Source organism: Cydia strobilella, chromosome 16 (genome assembly GCF_947568885.1).
Source record: "Cydia strobilella chromosome 16, ilCydStro3.1, whole genome shotgun sequence".
Classification (NCBI taxonomy): domain Eukaryota; kingdom Metazoa; phylum Arthropoda; class Insecta; order Lepidoptera; family Tortricidae; genus Cydia; species Cydia strobilella.
Window position 1 is genome coordinate 14,491,904 of NC_086056.1, and position 18,775 is coordinate 14,510,678.

Below are 18,775 nucleotides of genomic sequence, written 5' to 3' on the forward strand. Positions count from 1 at the left end.
GTGCATATTTATTTTCCATCGTATTTTCACGGAAACGTACTAACGTGTCTTGCTATTTCAGTCAGTCTTGGTACAAAAAGTACTGAGGTTGACTGAAGTAGCATGACAAATACGAACATTTCCGAGAAAATACGAAAAACAATTATATACTACATCTATATGTACTTAAATTGCTCCATTTCAAATGCCACCTTTTTTCGGAGTAGGAAAGCCTGGTCCAAAAAAGTCAAAAATACTAGAAGCATTGCCGAGTTGCACGGTAAGCGAGATTTTGCTTGACCAGATAATAGCCGTCATTTAGAAGTGATAAAATAGTTGTAATAATTATAAAAGAATGTAGTTTAATTAGTTTAGTAATTCGTGCTGTGCTGGTAACAAAAATATTCTAGTGTGCACTTTAGTAGGAAGAATTTTTATGGAGGTAAATGTTATAAGGTTTGTATTTTTTTATCTCAAAGAATATTTGTGAAATTTCCTGGTAAATGACAATGTATGCCGAAATTCTTATGTTGGGGTCCTAACTAATAATTTTGTTGATCAAACACATTAAATAATTTTTCAGTAATATTTTTGTACTACGTATGGTTCCCATGTGCGAGTCAGACTCGGACTTAAAGGTGCGACCACACCGCTGCTTAGAAAAACGGTGACAGCACGGAGTCGCAGCGGCGCATCTTAAGCATATCATTTTTTTGCGTGCCATCCGCACCGCTGCTCAAAATATACGCTGACGGTGCGGAATCGCAGTGACGTGCCGTAAACCGATTTTACTAGGAGGGAATGCGATACAATCGTGACATTTACGACGCGTCACTGCGATTCCGTACCGTCGGCGTATTTTTAGCAGAGCATGCGATAAAAACGGTACGCTTACGGTGCGTCACTGCGATTCCGTACCGTCACCGTTTTTAATCAGCGGTGTGGTGGCACTTTAGTCGGTTTTTCAATGCATTGTTTATGAAATATAGTGTACTTAACTTCCGATTATTATAGTACCTGTCAAGATACAGCGTCACATTGTAGAGTTAGACCAAGAAAAGTCTGCAGCGATTTTGATAGCAGACGCAGTGCAAGTGTTATTTATACGTCATAATTTCATAGAAGTTTGACATTTAAAATAACACTTGCACTGCGTATGCTATCAAAATCGCTGCAGACTTTTCTTGGTCTAACTATATTTATTTTGTACATTTGACACTTTGCACTTTGTGACATTGTGCGCTGCCTAAAGACATTTACAAACATTATACTTTTAACGAAGCCAAACAGTAAACGCATGACTAAATATATTTTGTTTTGCTTACAATACAACACAATAGCTAATTATTTTATAAATGGAGGGTCAACAATAATAACTATCAATATCCTACACGTTTCATGGCAGACGTGTTTCTAATTAGGCACAGTAAGCACCTCACTAAAAACGAATTTCACTACAGACATTACCGAAAAAACATCAGTGATTCTTCAATTTTTAACTGCCTTAGCAATTCTCCTAAGTGTATATAAAGAAAAATTATATTAATTTCAAATATTAAGGAGCTGAGAACAACAATGCTCTTACCATGTCTACTAATATTTGGCTACACCTTAGCCTTAAGCCCCGAAAGATGGGACAAAACAAGCCGTGATAAATACAGCGAGGAACGGCCATTTTCCAACCCCGAAGACATGACTATTTCTTCTACGCCTCTTTCGGAGAGCCTAAAAATCTGGACTTTTCGCGATGCGAGCGGTTCGAGAGATGTAAGAATCGACAGTGGGATCGTCAGAGGGCATTTGGAGAAAGACAGTGATGCAGAATACTTCGCGTTCCTGGGGATACCTTATGCTGCGCCGCCGACTGGAAGTAGTCGGTTTATGGTGAGTACAATTAAGTCATAAGCTCCGAGCATTTTCAAGCACCGGTAGTGTAGGATGACAAGCAAACAAGGCTACACCGATAATTCCGTATGCATGAATGAACTCCATTTCCCCATTAAACAGTTTTAACAAATGGTTTTCGTTGACAAACATACTGTATTGGACCAACAGACAGGCTATCTCAACTTTCAACAGATCATTATTTTAACGAGTAATTCTCTTTATTTTTCAGGCACCATTCCCTCCTAAACCATGGGTCAACATATTCTACGCGAACCGGACAGTCATGTGTCCTCAATTAGGCATCGGCGACGAGAACTGCCTCGTCGTCAACGTGTTCTCCCCCACCACCCTCCGCACGCAGCTCCCCGTCATCGTCTACATCCACGGGGGATCCTTCCTCATGGGTTCGGGACCGACCAAAGGACTCGGTTTCCTCGTCAAACAGAACTTCGTCGTAGTCACATTAAACTACAGGCTCGGAGTACTAGGCTTCTTATGTTTAGGAATAGAGGAAGCTCTCGGAAACGCAGGGCTGAAAGACCAGACTGCAGCACTTCAATGGGTCCAAAGAAACATTCAGCAATTTGGAGGAGACCCTGCCATGGTGACTGTATACGGCATGAGTGCCGGCGCCGCGTCAGTCGAATACCACATACTGGCTGCACCGGAAGGCTTGTTCCAAAAGGCAATTATCGAGTCCGGATCTGCCACCTCCGTCTGGTCAGTAGACTCAGAACCCATTGATACTGCGAAGCAGTTCGCCAATATGCTAAAACCAGAATCACCGATCAGGAATTTGGAAGAACTCGTTCACTTCTTGCAGACCAGAACTGCAGACGAATTAAGCGAAGTCAACTATAGGTTATATCGCTCTTTAACGGATGGGACATTCGGTTTCGTCCCGTGTGTAGAGAACAGATATAATTCCCGAGATGCATTTATATTGAATCCACCTATTGAGATATTAGAATCTCGGAACTATTCTGATATCCCAATAATGTTTGTACATAGCTCTCTAGAAGGTCTCTTCTTAAGAAGCGCAGAATATTATGAGATGGATTATAAAGTTGGTATGAACGCAAATTTCCTTGCATATATGCCAAAAGATCTTAACATTGACAGAGAACCGACTAGGAAACCAGTTATAAAGAAAGTAAAACGGGAATACTTTGGTCCTAAGGGGGTAATAGATGACGACCATTTGTTTGGATATTTGAATTATTTCGGTGACTCTCTTATAATGCATGGAATGTTGGCTTCAGCAGAAAAGTACGCTGAACCTGGTAAACCAATTTACTTATTGGAATTTGCTTATAAGAGTGAACGGGGAGGTTTTGAGCAATTCTACGAGTACATCAACCTGCCAGGGCATGGTGACATTGCGAGGAATCTAATATCGACTATAAATATAACGGGTCGGAGTGACAGACTGACAGTGGCTCGTCTGGGACGACTAATAGCGAATTTCGCCAAGTTTAGGTGAGTTGTTTATTTAGTTTAATTGTCTGTCCATGTGTATAAACTACCAGTGTGTTTTACGACTACCACTTAAGGCCACCCTTCACTAGCGCCTTTTGAGCGTCGGCATCTGGTCAGCAGGGCTAAGGAAAATGGCGTCGCTGAGCAGTTGCGCCAACGTTGCGTTGAGAAGCAGCCATAGAGTTGACTCAGTTGGTCAATGTAGAGAAGACTGGCATATCAAATGTATTGCTGGAAAGTCCGTTATAGGACAAGAACTCTCGTATTTGTATACGTACATCGCTATCACATAGAAAGTAAAGCTTCACTCCTTCTACTCTACCGACCTTTAAGTGGAGTAAATATGTGTACAGTCCTCCTTTGTGTGTGTTCTACCGCTTGTACAATGGACTGTGCTTGAAGAATTGTTTGACATGATGCCAACGGCCGCTTTCTATCACCGCACCGCTCGCCGTCAGCAGGGTTTTCATCCTCACACCCTAGAACCTAAATAGTCGCGTACTGTGCGATTTAAGATAAATTTCCTCCCGCGGACGCTTCGGCTGTGAAATGAGCTCCCTGCCGAGGTTTTCCCGAGGGGCTACAGTATGGGGTTCTTCAAAAAAACAGGTACAGGTTTTTAAAGGGTCGGCAACGCACATGTAATATCTCTGGTGTTGCAGGCGTCTATAGGCTACGGTGGCTGCTTACCACCAGGCGGGCCATATGCTTGTTTGCCACCGACGTAGTATAAAAAAACGCAATCACGACGAAAGTGACGAAAGAGCTTCTAGACGGTCTTTCCTTATATCTTCCCCACATTGATCTTATGGCAATATTAACATGGGTGTTAAACCTAATACTGCTGTAATTTAAGCTTATTGTACCTGCTACTGTTTTTTTTTTACTGTGACAATAAATGACTGGTTTTTTTTAATACAATTAAGACTATATAAAGATTGTATGGTATGACGCAACTATTTTAGATAGCGGATGGTACTTTAGGTTCACTTAAATACCATAGTTTACATTCTGACATTTTTGTTTTAAATAACCGGGGCACGATAAGTTCAAGAAGTAGTCTTATGATAAAATGAAGTATTTCGAACTCAACTCGATGGCTCTGAAGATTTTCATCAACAAACACTTGCTTAAGCGCGCTCCAGACTACGCAGCGCGAAGCCGCGAACGCGAGTGCGGAGTCGATTTCGCTGATTAGCGAACTAGACTCCACACTCGCGTTCGCGGCTTCGCGCCGCGATTCACGCACGGGTGTGGAGGGGCTTTAGAAATTGTATAACTTTTTTTTCAGTGACCCAACGCCAACACACACTCCAATGCTCCCAATGAAATGGCCCATAGTCCAACCCGGCAACCTCACGTACCTTCACCTGGACCAGGAGTTCAGCGTGCGACAACACCACAATAGCTCGAGAAAGCGTCTGTGGGATGAGCTGTATGCTTTGTATAGGAAGCCAGTCACTGCTGTCAACCCGTTTATTTACATTTAGGGATATTGTAACTCTAAGACTGTCATTAGTATTAATAAACTATAAAACATAGTTCGAAGCTTTTAAAATACCTACTGACTAACAGAACAAAGCGAAGGAGTAATGAGGGCTACCGCGTTTAATTTCGCCGCTAGGGGCGCTTTCATCTACCTGCACCTGGACTTGGAGTTCAGCGTGCGACAACACCACAATAGCTCGAGAAAGCGTCTGTGGGATGAGCTGTATGCTTTGTATAGGAAGCCAGTCACGGCTGTCAACCCGTTTATTTACATTTAGGGATATTGTAACTCTAAGAATGTCATTAGTATTAATAAACCATAAAACATAGTTTGAAGCTTTTTAAATACCTACTGACTAACAGAACAAAACGAAGGAGTAATAATTATTATAAAAGTCTTATTATCACTGAAATTTGACATTAATTAAGGCATTATACAGTTTGTTATTGCAAATGCCATGCGAAATAAGCTTAGTCCAACTCATATCAAAGTGAGGGAGTGTCATATTTTCACAGAAATATGACATAAATGGTGACATTACCACAATTTCTCATTGCAAAATACCATCCATTATCTTGATCCTTAATCCTACTTTATGCATTTTGGACTCACCTCTGATGAAATCTCTATGGTGTTATATAATATTTGTAATATTTCTCATTTTATATTTAAGAGTCCCCGGCAAGCTTGGTTCTCCATAAAAACGTAGTTACTCTCTCATTTTAAAACGACTAGCTAGATTGCTCTGAAACTTAGTACTTACAATAGGATAAGGTATATCTAGGCCTGAAATTAGTTTATGTACTTATTCAGATACCATAGTTAAAAAAAACAGCGAATTTAAAATTTTCATAAAAAACTTGTTTTTGCTCTATTTCGATTGTTTTATAAACTAATTTCCTAACCTTGTCCGGTGTCCCAAATATCGCAGAAAATTTTACAAGTCCAAAGCTCCAAAGCCCACTTCGCGAAATTCTACAAGTCCAAATAAACTGAACGAACTTACTCAATTATAGTCCTTAGTGCAATCCGACTGCACTGCACTATCAGTACTATCACTCGCGTCACAGCCTGATCCGGTTCGACCTGGCTGTTGTAAACTGGCTGTGGTTTACTTTCCTGTCACTAAGCACTGTTATTATTACTATTCCTATACTTCACTTAACTGTATCTCTGTCACTTTATTTTTAGTTACTGATTTGACATTGGAAACTGTTTGACTCCATTGTTCTAGGAAAACACATCGTTAGCTAGTTTGCATTTTAAAAAGAGATATGAAGCGATCAATTCAGTAACTAATTTAGAGTATGTAACGGCAATTTTAAATCTCAAGTTTTTGTAGTTAGTCTATTTTAGATTTATGTTTATTTGCACTATAAAACCGTCATTATACCTATCTTAATGTATGGCTGCGAATGTTTGACTGACCGAACAAAGGAAAGAAACTGCTCATCGCTGAAAGAAAAATATTTCGGACGATCATAGAGCCAACACAGCGAGAAAATGGATGCTGAAGAATCCAGAAAAACCAGAAGACCGAACATTATCGGAGACATCAAGTCGGCTGGACTCTGTTGACTTGGTCGTCTCGTCTATCTCGAGAGGTTGCCAGAAGATAGGGCGGCTAAAAGGACCTACGTGGGACGCCTTATAGGTCGCTGACTATCCGGTTGCCCTAAGTATCGCTGGAGAGACCTGCCGGCCTAGCCAAGGTGACAATCGCTATCGCTTCGACAACGAAACGCTTTGTGTCTCTCTATCACTCTTCCGTATTAGTGCGACAGTGACTGCAGTTGCGTTTCGATCGCTACGGAGCGTTAGCGATTGGCGTGTTGGCTAACAGAGATAGAGAGAGTGTAGGATAACAGAGACCTACCCGCTCTGAAAAAATAATACTGGGAGGAAATCGCACAAGACTGGGCGCGCTGGCGCCAACTCGTATCGGTGGCCAAGACCCACTTTGGGTCGCTGAGCTAACAGTGTAAATAAGTAGCTAAGTTTAATTTAAATGTTCGCGTTCCATTTTACTCTCATCTAACGGACGACACCTTGCGATCGTAGTCAGGTCATTTTTCCACGCCTATTCTGCTGCATCCTGCTGTTCGCGGTCGGTCACCATTCAACAGCATTTATACGACATTATGACGTCAGCGACGTCATTATGACGGCATAATTATGACGTCGCTGACGTCACTGCTACCTGGGAAGTACCTACATTTGTGCCCTAGCGTAAATGTACCCTGCAGTAATAGGTCTCTTTAAGCTGTACTCATTGACCGAGCGTTAGCGAAGGTCTCCATTTCAGCAAAAATGCTTTCGTATGTCCGAATGTTTTTCTCTGCAGTTCGCATTTCTTATCCGATTCTCGTGAAATTTTGTGAGCAGATTCGATAGTTAGATAGAATGTCTCTGTCGTTTCGTTTAAAATGGTGGAAATTGGTTGTTAAGCGTCAGTAGGGTCTGTGGCACTTGACTATTTTGACCACCATCCTAAAACCGATTTTGTTATTTATTACAAACCGTCCTATTGGCTGGTGTAACAAATAGTAGCAAGTCCCAATTTTGTGTAAGTAGTAACAAAATATTTGTTTGGAATCCTCACAATGGAAGGAAGGAATTCTTTTGTAGCAAATAATGTATAGATTTTAATTATCAGCACCTATTGTTGACAGTATCTCACAATACATGCAAACATCAATGCGTCTCCCATGACTGTTGTTATGTTTATTCATATTAGATGACGCTATGTTTGATAGCTATATGACAGAAGTACCTGCTTCATGCAACAGCCTATTCGAAACTGCCATTTACCAAGCATGGTCTGTTAGTCAACCATCTAGACAGACGATTACAAAAAAATGTCTTGGTTTTCCGTTTTAGTCTGTCATAGTCTTTATTATATATTCAGTGGGGCAGGAAGTGTGATTCGAGAGGATTTACTTTCGCCTCCTTACATACCGACGGAAAATGGGATTGTGAAAGGGAAATTAGTGAAAAGTATAGATTTTTCATACATGGCTTATTTAGGGATACCTTACGCTGCGCCTCCGGTTGGAGAAAATCGATTTAAGGTTAGTAGAAAAATACGGGGTTAACCGTTTAAACCCGGAGTTACCAGTACAATTTGGCCCTGGGTTAACGGTTTACTCCGAGATAGTGGCTAACCCATGGTTAATATCATCGTCATAAATTTATAGAATTAAATTTAAACCAATCAAAACTATTAAGCTTGCGGTTGTCTTATTAGGTGATCATTAGCGATGAGACTATATTGCCTCTTCATTATGCTTTTGTGCAATAGGTACCGATGAATAAACTTAACTAAACCACAAGCATATAAATTAGTAACTAGCTACGTGAGCTTTTAATATTAAAACTAAGTTGAGATTAAATATTGAGTTTGTTTACTTACTTAATTAATCGCGTACATCCACAAATACAATATCTCACTAAACATCTCACGTGCGCCACCCAGGGTTAGCCACTAACTCGGGGTTAACCAGTTAAACCTGGAGTTACCAGTACATTTTAGCCCTGGGTTAACGGTTTACTCCGAGATAGTGGGTAACCCATGGTTGGTGCAAGTGGCTCTAAGGGGTTTAATGTAAACAGGAAAGTTCTTCGGAAATGCCATAATTTTAAATAGATATACGTTTTTTATCCAGAGTCCATTACCAGCAATGCCCTGGAATGGAGTGTACGAAGCGAACAGAACAGTCCAGTGCCCACAATCCGGCTATGGTGAAGAAGACTGCCTCGTCATCAACATCTTCACCCCCATCCCCGTCAACCGACAGCACCATCGACGTCCCCTACCTATCTTGGTCTTCATCCACGGAGGCGCTTTCATCAGAGGAACCGCCCCAACGACAGGCATGGAGTATCTCCTTAAACATGATATCGCAGTGGTAACTTTCAACTACAGATTAGGAGTTTTAGGCTTCTTATGCCTCGGCACTGAGGACGCACCGGGAAACGCTGGCTTGAAAGACCAAGTAGCCGCACTGCAGTGGATCCAAAGAAACATTATCAATTTCGGTGGACATCCAAGACATGTGGTCGTCTATGGTACGGACGCCGGAGCCGTTTCTGTAGACCTTTTAATCATGTCGAAAATGAGTGCTGGTTTATTCAAAGGGGCTATAGTGGAATCAGGATCAGCCACGTCACCTTGGTCAGTCGATGTAGACCCAATAGGAACAGCTACTAAACTAGCAGAAACATTAAACTTTGTCCCAAAGGATATAGACGATTTAGCCCTATTTTATAGAAACAGAATTGTAGATGATTTAACAACCGTAAATGAGCTGTACTATAATAGTTTAAACGATGGGACTGTCGGATTTTCACCATGCATTGAAACATCGTCTAGGGCAAGACCGCATATTAGACAATTTCTGCAAGAGTCACCGTACGACATGCTGGTGAATGGTAAATACGATCAGGTACCAGTCATGCTAATTTTTTCTTCGTTAGAGGGACTTTTCCTGAAGAGTGCGCAGTATTATCAACAGATTTTTAAAGAGAGAATGGAAAATGGATTCGAGTATTTCTTGCCAGGCAATCTAGGTTTTGAAACTGAAGAAGATAAAAGGATTTTAGGTGAAGCGATCAAGATATTTTATTACGGGAAGAAAACCATAGGCGAGGAGACACTGGTGGAAAACTTGGAGTATTTTGGAGATAGTCTTGTTTTACATGGAATTTTGAAATCTGTAGAATATAATTGTAAACGAATGCCTGTTTATTTGATGGAGTTCTTTTATAAGGGCAACCTGAGGACGTACGATCCATTGTATGAGAACATAACAGTTGCAGGACACAGTGCGGCATCGGAGTATGGTTTTGTTTCGTCACCCATCACGAATTATGAAGATATGCGAGCCGTGGAAACATTTGCAGAGTTGATAACGAACTTTGTGAAATATGAGTAAGTGTTAATTTATTTGCGTTTTTTTCTTTTTTGTTTATGTTTGCCGCTTGCTTTATATTCATCGTATTCAAAATATCATTTTATTTTTATGCATCGTCATTAATTTTTTAACATCTATATCACATAATTCACTTTTTTAATAGATATTCCACTGTCGAATTTAAACTGTCGTGAGTTATACTAACACTAAGCTATTTTAGACGTGACCGCTACTCTTAAGCGAGGTTTAGACTAGCAAGAACTTGCATGCAATTTTCATTACATTGCGGTATCTGATAAACATTTTGAATGCAGTTTACCTTAGTAGTCAGCATGTAACGTAAATTGCATGCAAGTTCTTGCTAGTCTAAACCTCGCTTAACAATTGTGCTTGAAATTGCAGACCTATTACTAGGAAGGAATTAATAAGGAAAATTGATAAAAAAATCATTATTTCTGAAACAGAGCCTTCTTGCGACATGTCTCTCTAAATATGACGCTGGTCCTGTTTTAGCAATTCGATGTGGTTTTTATCTCATTTTTATACGACATTGAGTTTTGTTATCCCCCGATGAGATGATGATGATGAGATGTCTACCCCGGCCACATGCCTCGACATAGTGGCATGGGAAATAGGCAAAGACGAAGTGTGGCCACGCTACTCGTCATGCTCTCATAATGTCCACCGCTCCCTAATTTGTCGGTTTTTTGGCGCAAGTCAAAGTGTGACGGCGGATCTGCTTCAGCTTCGCGTCAATAACTGTCCGGAAGTTGCGCAGGATCGGGACGGGTGGAACGCTCTCGTTTCGGAGGCCAAGATTCTCTTTGGATCACTGAGCCAAAATAGTTATTTGAATTAGGATTTAACCCGAGATTCTACTTTGTAGGCAGGGTCTCCGACTAGGCTAAGAGGCCGTTAAGCATAACAATAAAATGTTTATGAATATCTATATTTCAGCAATCCAACCCCACGCCTAACCTGCCTATTGCCAACCCCTTGGCCGCGTGTTGACAACCCCAACAAGATGCAGTACATGCGCTTTGATGGAAACCTCATGATGGGGGTCAGACCTCACTGGAGAAGAAAACAGTTTTGGGACAATGTGTACAAGCTTTATAGGACACAGCTTAATCCTGTGGAACCCTGTTGAGATTGTTCGGCGAGGGCGTCGCCACCTGATGGGTTGGGAGAGGGGGGCAGTTGATATGGCCAATGACCACGGGGAGAGGGACAGTTTTATTCTCTGGGGCCGGGGAGGAGGGAGCAGTTAAATCCACTACGCCCTTGCTGTTGAGATTTTTTAATAAGAGTAATTGTTAAATTTTACTATGTTTCTTGAAAGATTATTTTTATTAATCGTATGTCGTAATGAATTTTATAAAATAGTATTATATTAAAGTAGTCGACGGGAACCTTATAATGGAGTTTAGACCCCACTGGAGAAGAAAGCAGTTTTGGGACAATGTGTACAAGCTTTATAGGACACAGACTTGTGCCTTGTTAAAGTCATATATTTTAATAAAACATATTTTTATTACTTTTACATTACTGTTCATTTATTTTAATTTGGTATTTGAAAATTGAGTACATGAATATTTACTTACTTACTTACACTAAAAACCTACTGCGACGCGCTATAAAATACCAAGTGAAAATGGCGCTCCCATACAATCAAAGCTACACTCTATATTTAAAACGGATCCTCAAATAACATGAAACATGGCATAATCATTTAGGAGCACCGTGGGTGCTCCTACACTGGCAGTTATATAAGGTCTTTCTTCTTTTGACAGAAATGCATGGTTAAAACCTTTCGGGTTCCTCATGAGCACTGTATATAGGTACAACATCGTGTGACAAAGACAACATGATAGTATTGTTAGTTTTATATTATGTTGTCACTGTCACACAATATTATATATACAACGTTATATAACTGCCAGTGTAGGAACGCTATAAGCTTCTTAGAAAGGACCTAAAACCTAAAAAGTCAAGGTTTCAAACCGTCAGCTACTAAGTAATAAAACTGTTTGTGTGATGCTCGAACACCGGGTTAATGTAGCGGCTATTATTATTTTATGAAGCCAGAAGCCACAAATTTGGCCACCGGCACTAACGTTAGCTTTATAAGTTTCAAGACGCTACAAACACATTAAAGTGTAGTCGAGGAAGACACGACGGAATGGAAAAGTATTCTAACGAATCTGTTGAAAAAAGGTTTCGTTCGTATTCAGACTTTAATAATATAATGCTGCAATATTGCTGCAGTAATGCAGCAGATGCCACGGCTTAAACTGATTTAAAGTATACGCGATGAAGTATCGCTAAAATAGATCATAAAACGATGCGCACAGCTCATAAAAGCTTAGGCCTAAAAATAAGTGCATTCCCGTTGCCAGAGAGGTTCTAGGATTATACTCAGCAATTTTTACTATGGGACCAACCCCGAAATCGCGAAAAAAATTTGGGTGTTTTATACATTTTGGCTGGTCCATTTTCTATGGGAGGGATTTTTTTTTGTCACATGTTCGTGGTTGGTCCCATAGTAAAAGTTGCTCAGTATAATCCTTAACGCTCTTTTCCAACGGGAACTTATTTTTTAGCCATCCTGTATAAGTAAGGATGTTTTGGTTATTCAACTATTTAAACGAAGGGACATAATTTTGATCGAACTTCTAGACGGACGATGTCCTATGTAAAAGCTAAACTGTAGAACGAACTTTCGCCCCTCGGTATTTCGTACGACCTTCAAGCCTTGAAGAAAAGACCGTAGTCCCATCTAAAGGCCGGCAACGTATTTGCAACTCTCCTGGTGTTGCAGATGTCCGTGAGCGTAGGTAATTGATTACGTCGCCCATGTGCTTACTGTCGTACTTAGCAGACAAATCACCTGAAAAAACCTAGTTTAAACCATTGAACTTTTATTTATTACTACGTATAGAACCGGCACAGAGAACCAGTATTTTGCGCCATGAGTCGTTGTTTTGACAACAAACCTCAACAAACCATAGTAGCGGAGCGTGAATCTCGCGACCTGCGCGTACGCCATGAATTTTACGACGCTTACGACGTTTCGGTCGCGTGGTACAGATTGCGATTGCGACAATTTCATTGTTTGGTATGGTTTCTCTATAGTAATAATAACACAATGGTTTAAACTATAATAGCTAGACTATTAAGAAAATCCTTACCTTATTCTACGTTTCGGCTCTTTCACTCCCGCAGTCTGTGTTGCAGTCTGTCTTTTTCTCGATTTTCGTACCACCTCAACTATACTTCCATAAAAAGGTACCCGTATTCATAGCTCTAAGAAGTGCAATTTCGTAAAGGTGCGAGGATATTAATATAGTCACTCCCGGTTGTCGAATTTTTTGATACATTCTATACAAGAATATTTTGATTGTAATAAATACCATACATAGACATAAGTAATACATAGCTTAGGTAGGTATATCTTTTGTGTAATGTTATCTCTGTGTTTAATTTACATGGTGTGTTTAGAGTAGATAGATAAAATTGCAATACCCTTACAGGGTGTCATGTTGTGATACATTATCGATTAAGAACATCTGTAATTTTACCAATGTGAAAGCAATAAATATTATATTATATTGTACCTAATAATTAGTGATGTTTAAATAGTGTTATATATATTATTAGTGAATCAACACAAATCGAAAAATCAATAGATTTTCTATTAAATTACACTGCACACTTAGCTACTTAACAAAACAAAACACTTCTCCACTTCACTTCACTTCACTTCTTCTTCTTGATGTGCTGATCAAAAATTGTTTTATTACAACTTTATTGTACCGCATTCAAGAAGTGAATAAATGATTATGATTATTACTTTCTCATAACTGTCATCTGAAGTCGTGTACGTCGTGTCAAACATAAATTATGACATTATTTTTTACTTATCACTTTGCGATTGTACAAAGGTTCCTGAAAATTTGTCGTGCATCCTCTCTAATTTTTATATAGAGTTAGACCAAGAAAAGTGCATGGATTTTGATAGCACATGCAGAGCAAGTTATGGATGGTATAGAAAGGATGCCAATCTCTTATGGCAGAATTGTTGCAAAAGTACCGCTTTCAGCTTTAAATAATAGTTCCTAATCTCTCCGGTGGCGCTAGTTAGGCTCTGGGACATGAGTATAACATGAACCATATAAGGCAACAAATAACCCGACCAAATTACGTAGGTTGTTTTTGGTAGTATTTCGGTGTATTGTGGCGCCGCCTAATTACTGTTTTTTGATGGACACTTTTCATACATAGAGATTTGGCTCCTTTATATAGTCTCCATGGAGCAAGTGTTATTTTAAACGTCAAACTTCTATGAAGTTTTGACGTACCTATAAATAACACTTGCACTGCGTATGCTATCAAACTCGTTGCAGACTTTTCTTCGTTTAACTCTAGGTAGGTTTTCAGCTTGTCAACGAATTTTGTGTATGTTTGCTCTTTAGTTATTTCTTTTGGAAGGTAATTGTAATTATTGTTTGTTACAGTCTCACTTTTTCTTTATTCCCCACCGTAAATTTGTATGGTTTATGGTGGGCTACAAATCTACTCGACCAATCATATTGTCGCATTGCGAATATTCTGTCCCTCACGGGCGCACGCGGTAGGCCACTTCTATATGATCCTACCTTCTATGCACTCAACACACCCATCGACTCACCCAAGGCACAGTATTACAATTATTATCTATATCTATGTCCGCCAGAGTGCAGTACCGAAGAGTATAGTAATACTACATATTGTAAACCATAGAGATATTATCTTTTAAAAGCTTTCACTGGCATTGTATCAAAGCGGTTTGTGCACAGAGAGCCTCTTTCCTTCCTATTTAGTATCTCGTTATCCGCTTCTCTATCGCTCGAATTTGCAAGAGTGACTCTAGATAACGAAATTTCGGATTTGTGTTTCGTCGTAGGCCCTCACTATGTGCTAATGGTCCTCTCTACGCAGAGTTTTGCGTAATATTCCCTATTCTAAAACTTTTACACTATTATTATAGCGCGATATCGGAGCCTCTACGAAACGGTTGAAGCAAGTCAAAAGAGTATAGTAAGATGTCCGGACTCACACCTATTTTACCTTACCCTTAGCCGCTATTTTGATGCCGATGCCGATGAAAAAATCCTAGTCAAATTTGACATTACATCGTCAGATCTGGTAAAATCTGCTATATTTTCATTTATAAGTGATTATTTGAAAAATACAAAGATGGAAGACCCCGAAGCAAGTGTAGAAGCGGTAACAATACTTGATGTACTCGGTGTAGATGTCTGCTGCCGAGCGATCCTGGCTTATGTGGATCTCGAGGATATTGTCCGCTCCGAGAGAGTCAGCCGACGCTGGCAGCAGATGGTACTTGAGTATCTGCAGACTTCTCGTTTACATTTAAAAGCCCAGCCAATAAGTGATTTTAATTATGGTTGCTCTGTAGTTTTAGGACTTTGTCGTACCATAGAGATATGTTTTGGTTGCACCTGGACATGTTTACGCAATATAGTAGAGAAACTTGGATCTCAAATAGTAAGTTTGTCCACTAATCAAAGAAATAAAGAATTTTGGGAGATCATTGCATCAGAATGTCCTCATTTGCAACATTTATACTTGAATGGATTGGCGGCGGCCTTTGGCACTTCCAGTCGCTTGTTAGAGCAAGACGTATGCGAAATATTCCGTGATTAAGATTGGACACAAATCAAGTTGACATTTTTAGACTTAACCGGATGTTGTCTGAAATCTATTAACTCAAATAATTTAAAGTCTCTAACGCTAAACCACTGCACACACTTTGATATCCACCACTTATCGTCTATCGCAGATCGTTTACGAAACGTTACAAAGTTCGAGTTTAACGGGAACGAAAAAATTATTCTGGAAATACATTTAGTGCTTAAAGAAATGCCGAAGGTGGAGCATTTATCATTATGTAACTACTTAGAGTCGTACGGCGAGAAAGAAGAATTTATCGAGTTGAGCGACGAATTCAAAAAATGCATCAGTCAGCTAAACAATTTAAAACGACTTGAGATGGAGAACAACAGATATGTCACTAGTTCATTAATAAGAAGCATAGCTCAAGGATATGAAAAGCTGGAATATTTAGATATTTCATACCATAGATGGCGCTATAATGAGTGTTATAGCATACAAAAAAACCGTTCAAATGACATAAAAAAACTGCTCTTGAAAAAAGGCCCGGCGGTGGTTTCGTTTCGTTTGGGTTATCTATTGGAATGCGGCGTAAGTGTGAACCGTATCCTGGCGGCATGGAAGCCATTCTTTATTATGGTACTTAGTCTGACCACTCCAGCGACATGGGAAAAAGCAATGTGCGATATCCTAGATCCAGAGGACCCTTCAAAAATTATGACGCTGCATCTGCAATATCATATGGTGAAAACTAACCAAAAACTAGAGATCGTTTTATTTTAGATACTTATGACCGTGACCGGTTTGGTCACTGACCTTTAGTTAAATGAAGCTGGACATGTTTCGATCCATATTATATTAATTCATACAGTAAACATGAATAACCTTCTATACTGCTTAAAGAAATACCGAAGTCGGAACATTTATCATTATGTCAATACCTTGAAGTCGAGAGAGGTGATATCGAGTTGAGCGACGAATTCAAAAAATGCATCAGTCAACTTAACAATTGGAGTCGTCTTGTGATGGCAGAGAACAATTATGTCACTAGTTCATTAATAAGAAGCATAGCTCAAGGATGTGAAAAGCTAGAATATTTAAATGTTTCACGCCACGGAAGGCGCTACAAAAAGTAACATGACATAAAGGGACTTATTTTGAAAAGAGGCCCGGCAGTGGTTTAGTTCCATTTGGGTTATGCCGACGATCTGGGCGGTCTCCTGACTTCATGGAAACCATTCTTCATTGTCTGACGACTTCAGTAGCATGGGAAAAAGCGGTGCGCGACATCCAAGATTCAAAGGACCAAGTGAAAATTATGAAGCTGCAACTCCCATATCATATGGTGAAAACGCATCAAAGACTAGAGATATGTCTATTTACAGTTTTTGATTTGAAAACTACTGACTTTTAGTCAAATTAAGCTGGACAATAAGAAAATTAAGTTGAAATTAAGTTGGAGCTGGATTAGAGTTTTAAGTCTAGTAAGCTGGACATGTTTCGATCCACATTACATTCATCCACAGGTACATTAAACGTATCGACATTTGTGAACTACACAGACTTCTAGTTATTCTAGTTCGTTAGTCATGATCACTTCGACCGTCTTTATATACTAATTCTTTCTTTACACAATAAATAAACTACTGCACACAGACTAAAATTCAATCCTTCCCACTACATTAAAAGGAATTTCCAAAGCATTTCCACCTACAGCTTAGCGTCCGCAATGCACTTATTTGACGTAACGTTTCCTAAGTATTCAAAGCACAATGGAACTGGCGTGGTATATGTAAATTAGTATAGCAGGTATTTGAGAGAGCGTGGGACTTAGCTTAGTATTTAGTATTTTAAAGGAAACACGAACACTAGTTATAGTCGGTTCCATAACATAATAGTATCCGCTAAGTTTATACCTACTTACCGTAAAACCACCGAACTATAGACACTATAGTCCAATACTGCAACTATGGTCCAAAAAAAGTGCCCAAGTCCACCGGTCATCAAATCAAATCAAAAAATATTTTTTAAAATAATTTGATTTTTTCCCTAGTTAAGTATCAATAACAATGTTCTTTTCAGTTTCTATGAAAATATTTTGCCTAGGGCGACCCCATACTAGCGTCTTTTAAGCGTCGGCGTCTAGTCAGCGCTATGGAAAATGGCGTCGCTGCGCAGTTGCGCCAATGTTGCGCCGAGCAGCATTAGTCATAGAGTTGACTAGACGCCGGCGCTCGGGAGACGCTAGTGTGGGGTCTCTCTTACAACTGTGTCATTGAAATAATAGTTACACCTAAACGAATAGGTATTCTATGAAAATATTTTGCCTAGGGCCACCCCAGACTAGTGTCTTTTAAGCGTCGGCGTCTAGTCAGCGCTATAGAAAATGGCGTCACTGCGAGCTGCGCCAACGTTGCGCCGAGCAGCAGTCATAGAGTTTACTAGACGCCGGCGCTCGGGAGACGCTAGTGTGGGGTCTCTCTTACAACTGTGTCATTGAAATAATAGTTACACCTAAACGAATAGGTATTCTATGAAAATATTTTGCCTATAGGGCGACCCCAGACTAGCGTCTTTTAAGCGTCGGCGTCTAGTCAGCGCTATGGAAAATGGCATCACTGCGCAGTTGCGCCAACGTTGCGTCGAGCAGCAGTCATAGAGTTTACTAGACGCCGGCGCTCGGGAGTCGCTAGTGTGGGGTCTCTCTTACAACTGCGTCATTGAAATAATAGTTACACCAAAACGAATATAATTATTTGTGTTAGATTTGGACCATAGTTGGGAAAATTTTGACTAACTACTCAGTTCAAAATCTCCCAACTAAGTGCCCAAATTTACGTAAAGCCTGACCAGGAATATATGATCACGCGCCATGTTGCAGAATTTCACTGGAGCAAATTTTTTCATACTAAACTGAACTGTCACCCTATACCTACATAAGAATGACAGCGCCCTCTTGACAATGATCAATGGTCAGGCTTTACTTTTTGGGCACTTAATTGGAAAGTTTTGGACTAAGTAGTTAGTCCAAAATTTCCTTACTTAAATTTGGGCACTTAGTATTAGTTACCATGAAATTGTCCAACTATTTTAATTCGTTGGACGGTAGGTCGGTAGGTAGGTAGATCTCGTCAAACATCAAAGGCAAAATGAGTGAGTAAAACGATTGGAAATAACAAATCAAAACATGTCTTAATATTATATATAATTATCCTATGAGAATGTAACCAGCGGTGGCAGCATGGTTGCATTTTTATCACCTGTCACTATGCCTGTCACTTTCGCACTTACTTCCTTGTTGGAACGTGACAGGCATGGTGACAGGTGATAAAAATGCGACTGTGCTTAGCCC

The 18,775-nt window shown here is 39.9% G+C and overlaps 2 protein-coding genes across 2 annotated transcripts; both read left to right on the plus strand.

The window, feature by feature from the left end:
• The first annotated feature begins 1,517 nt into the window (after window positions 1–1,517).
• Window positions 1,518–4,844, plus strand: LOC134748377 (esterase E4-like). Its single transcript, XM_063683158.1, has 3 exons — window positions 1,518–1,863; window positions 2,096–3,345; window positions 4,637–4,844. The coding sequence occupies exons 1-3, from the start codon at window positions 1,555–1,557 to the stop codon at window positions 4,833–4,835; spliced, it is 1,758 nt and encodes a 585-aa protein (XP_063539228.1). The 5' UTR covers window positions 1,518–1,554; the 3' UTR covers window positions 4,836–4,844.
• A 2,856-nt stretch (window positions 4,845–7,700) lies between these two features.
• On the plus strand, window positions 7,701–9,829 carry LOC134748208 (esterase FE4-like). Its single transcript, XM_063682920.1, has 2 exons — window positions 7,701–7,905; window positions 8,500–9,829. The coding sequence occupies exons 1-2, from the start codon at window positions 7,849–7,851 to the stop codon at window positions 9,766–9,768; spliced, it is 1,326 nt and encodes a 441-aa protein (XP_063538990.1). The 5' UTR covers window positions 7,701–7,848; the 3' UTR covers window positions 9,769–9,829.
• The last annotated feature ends 8,946 nt before the right edge of the window (window positions 9,830–18,775 follow it).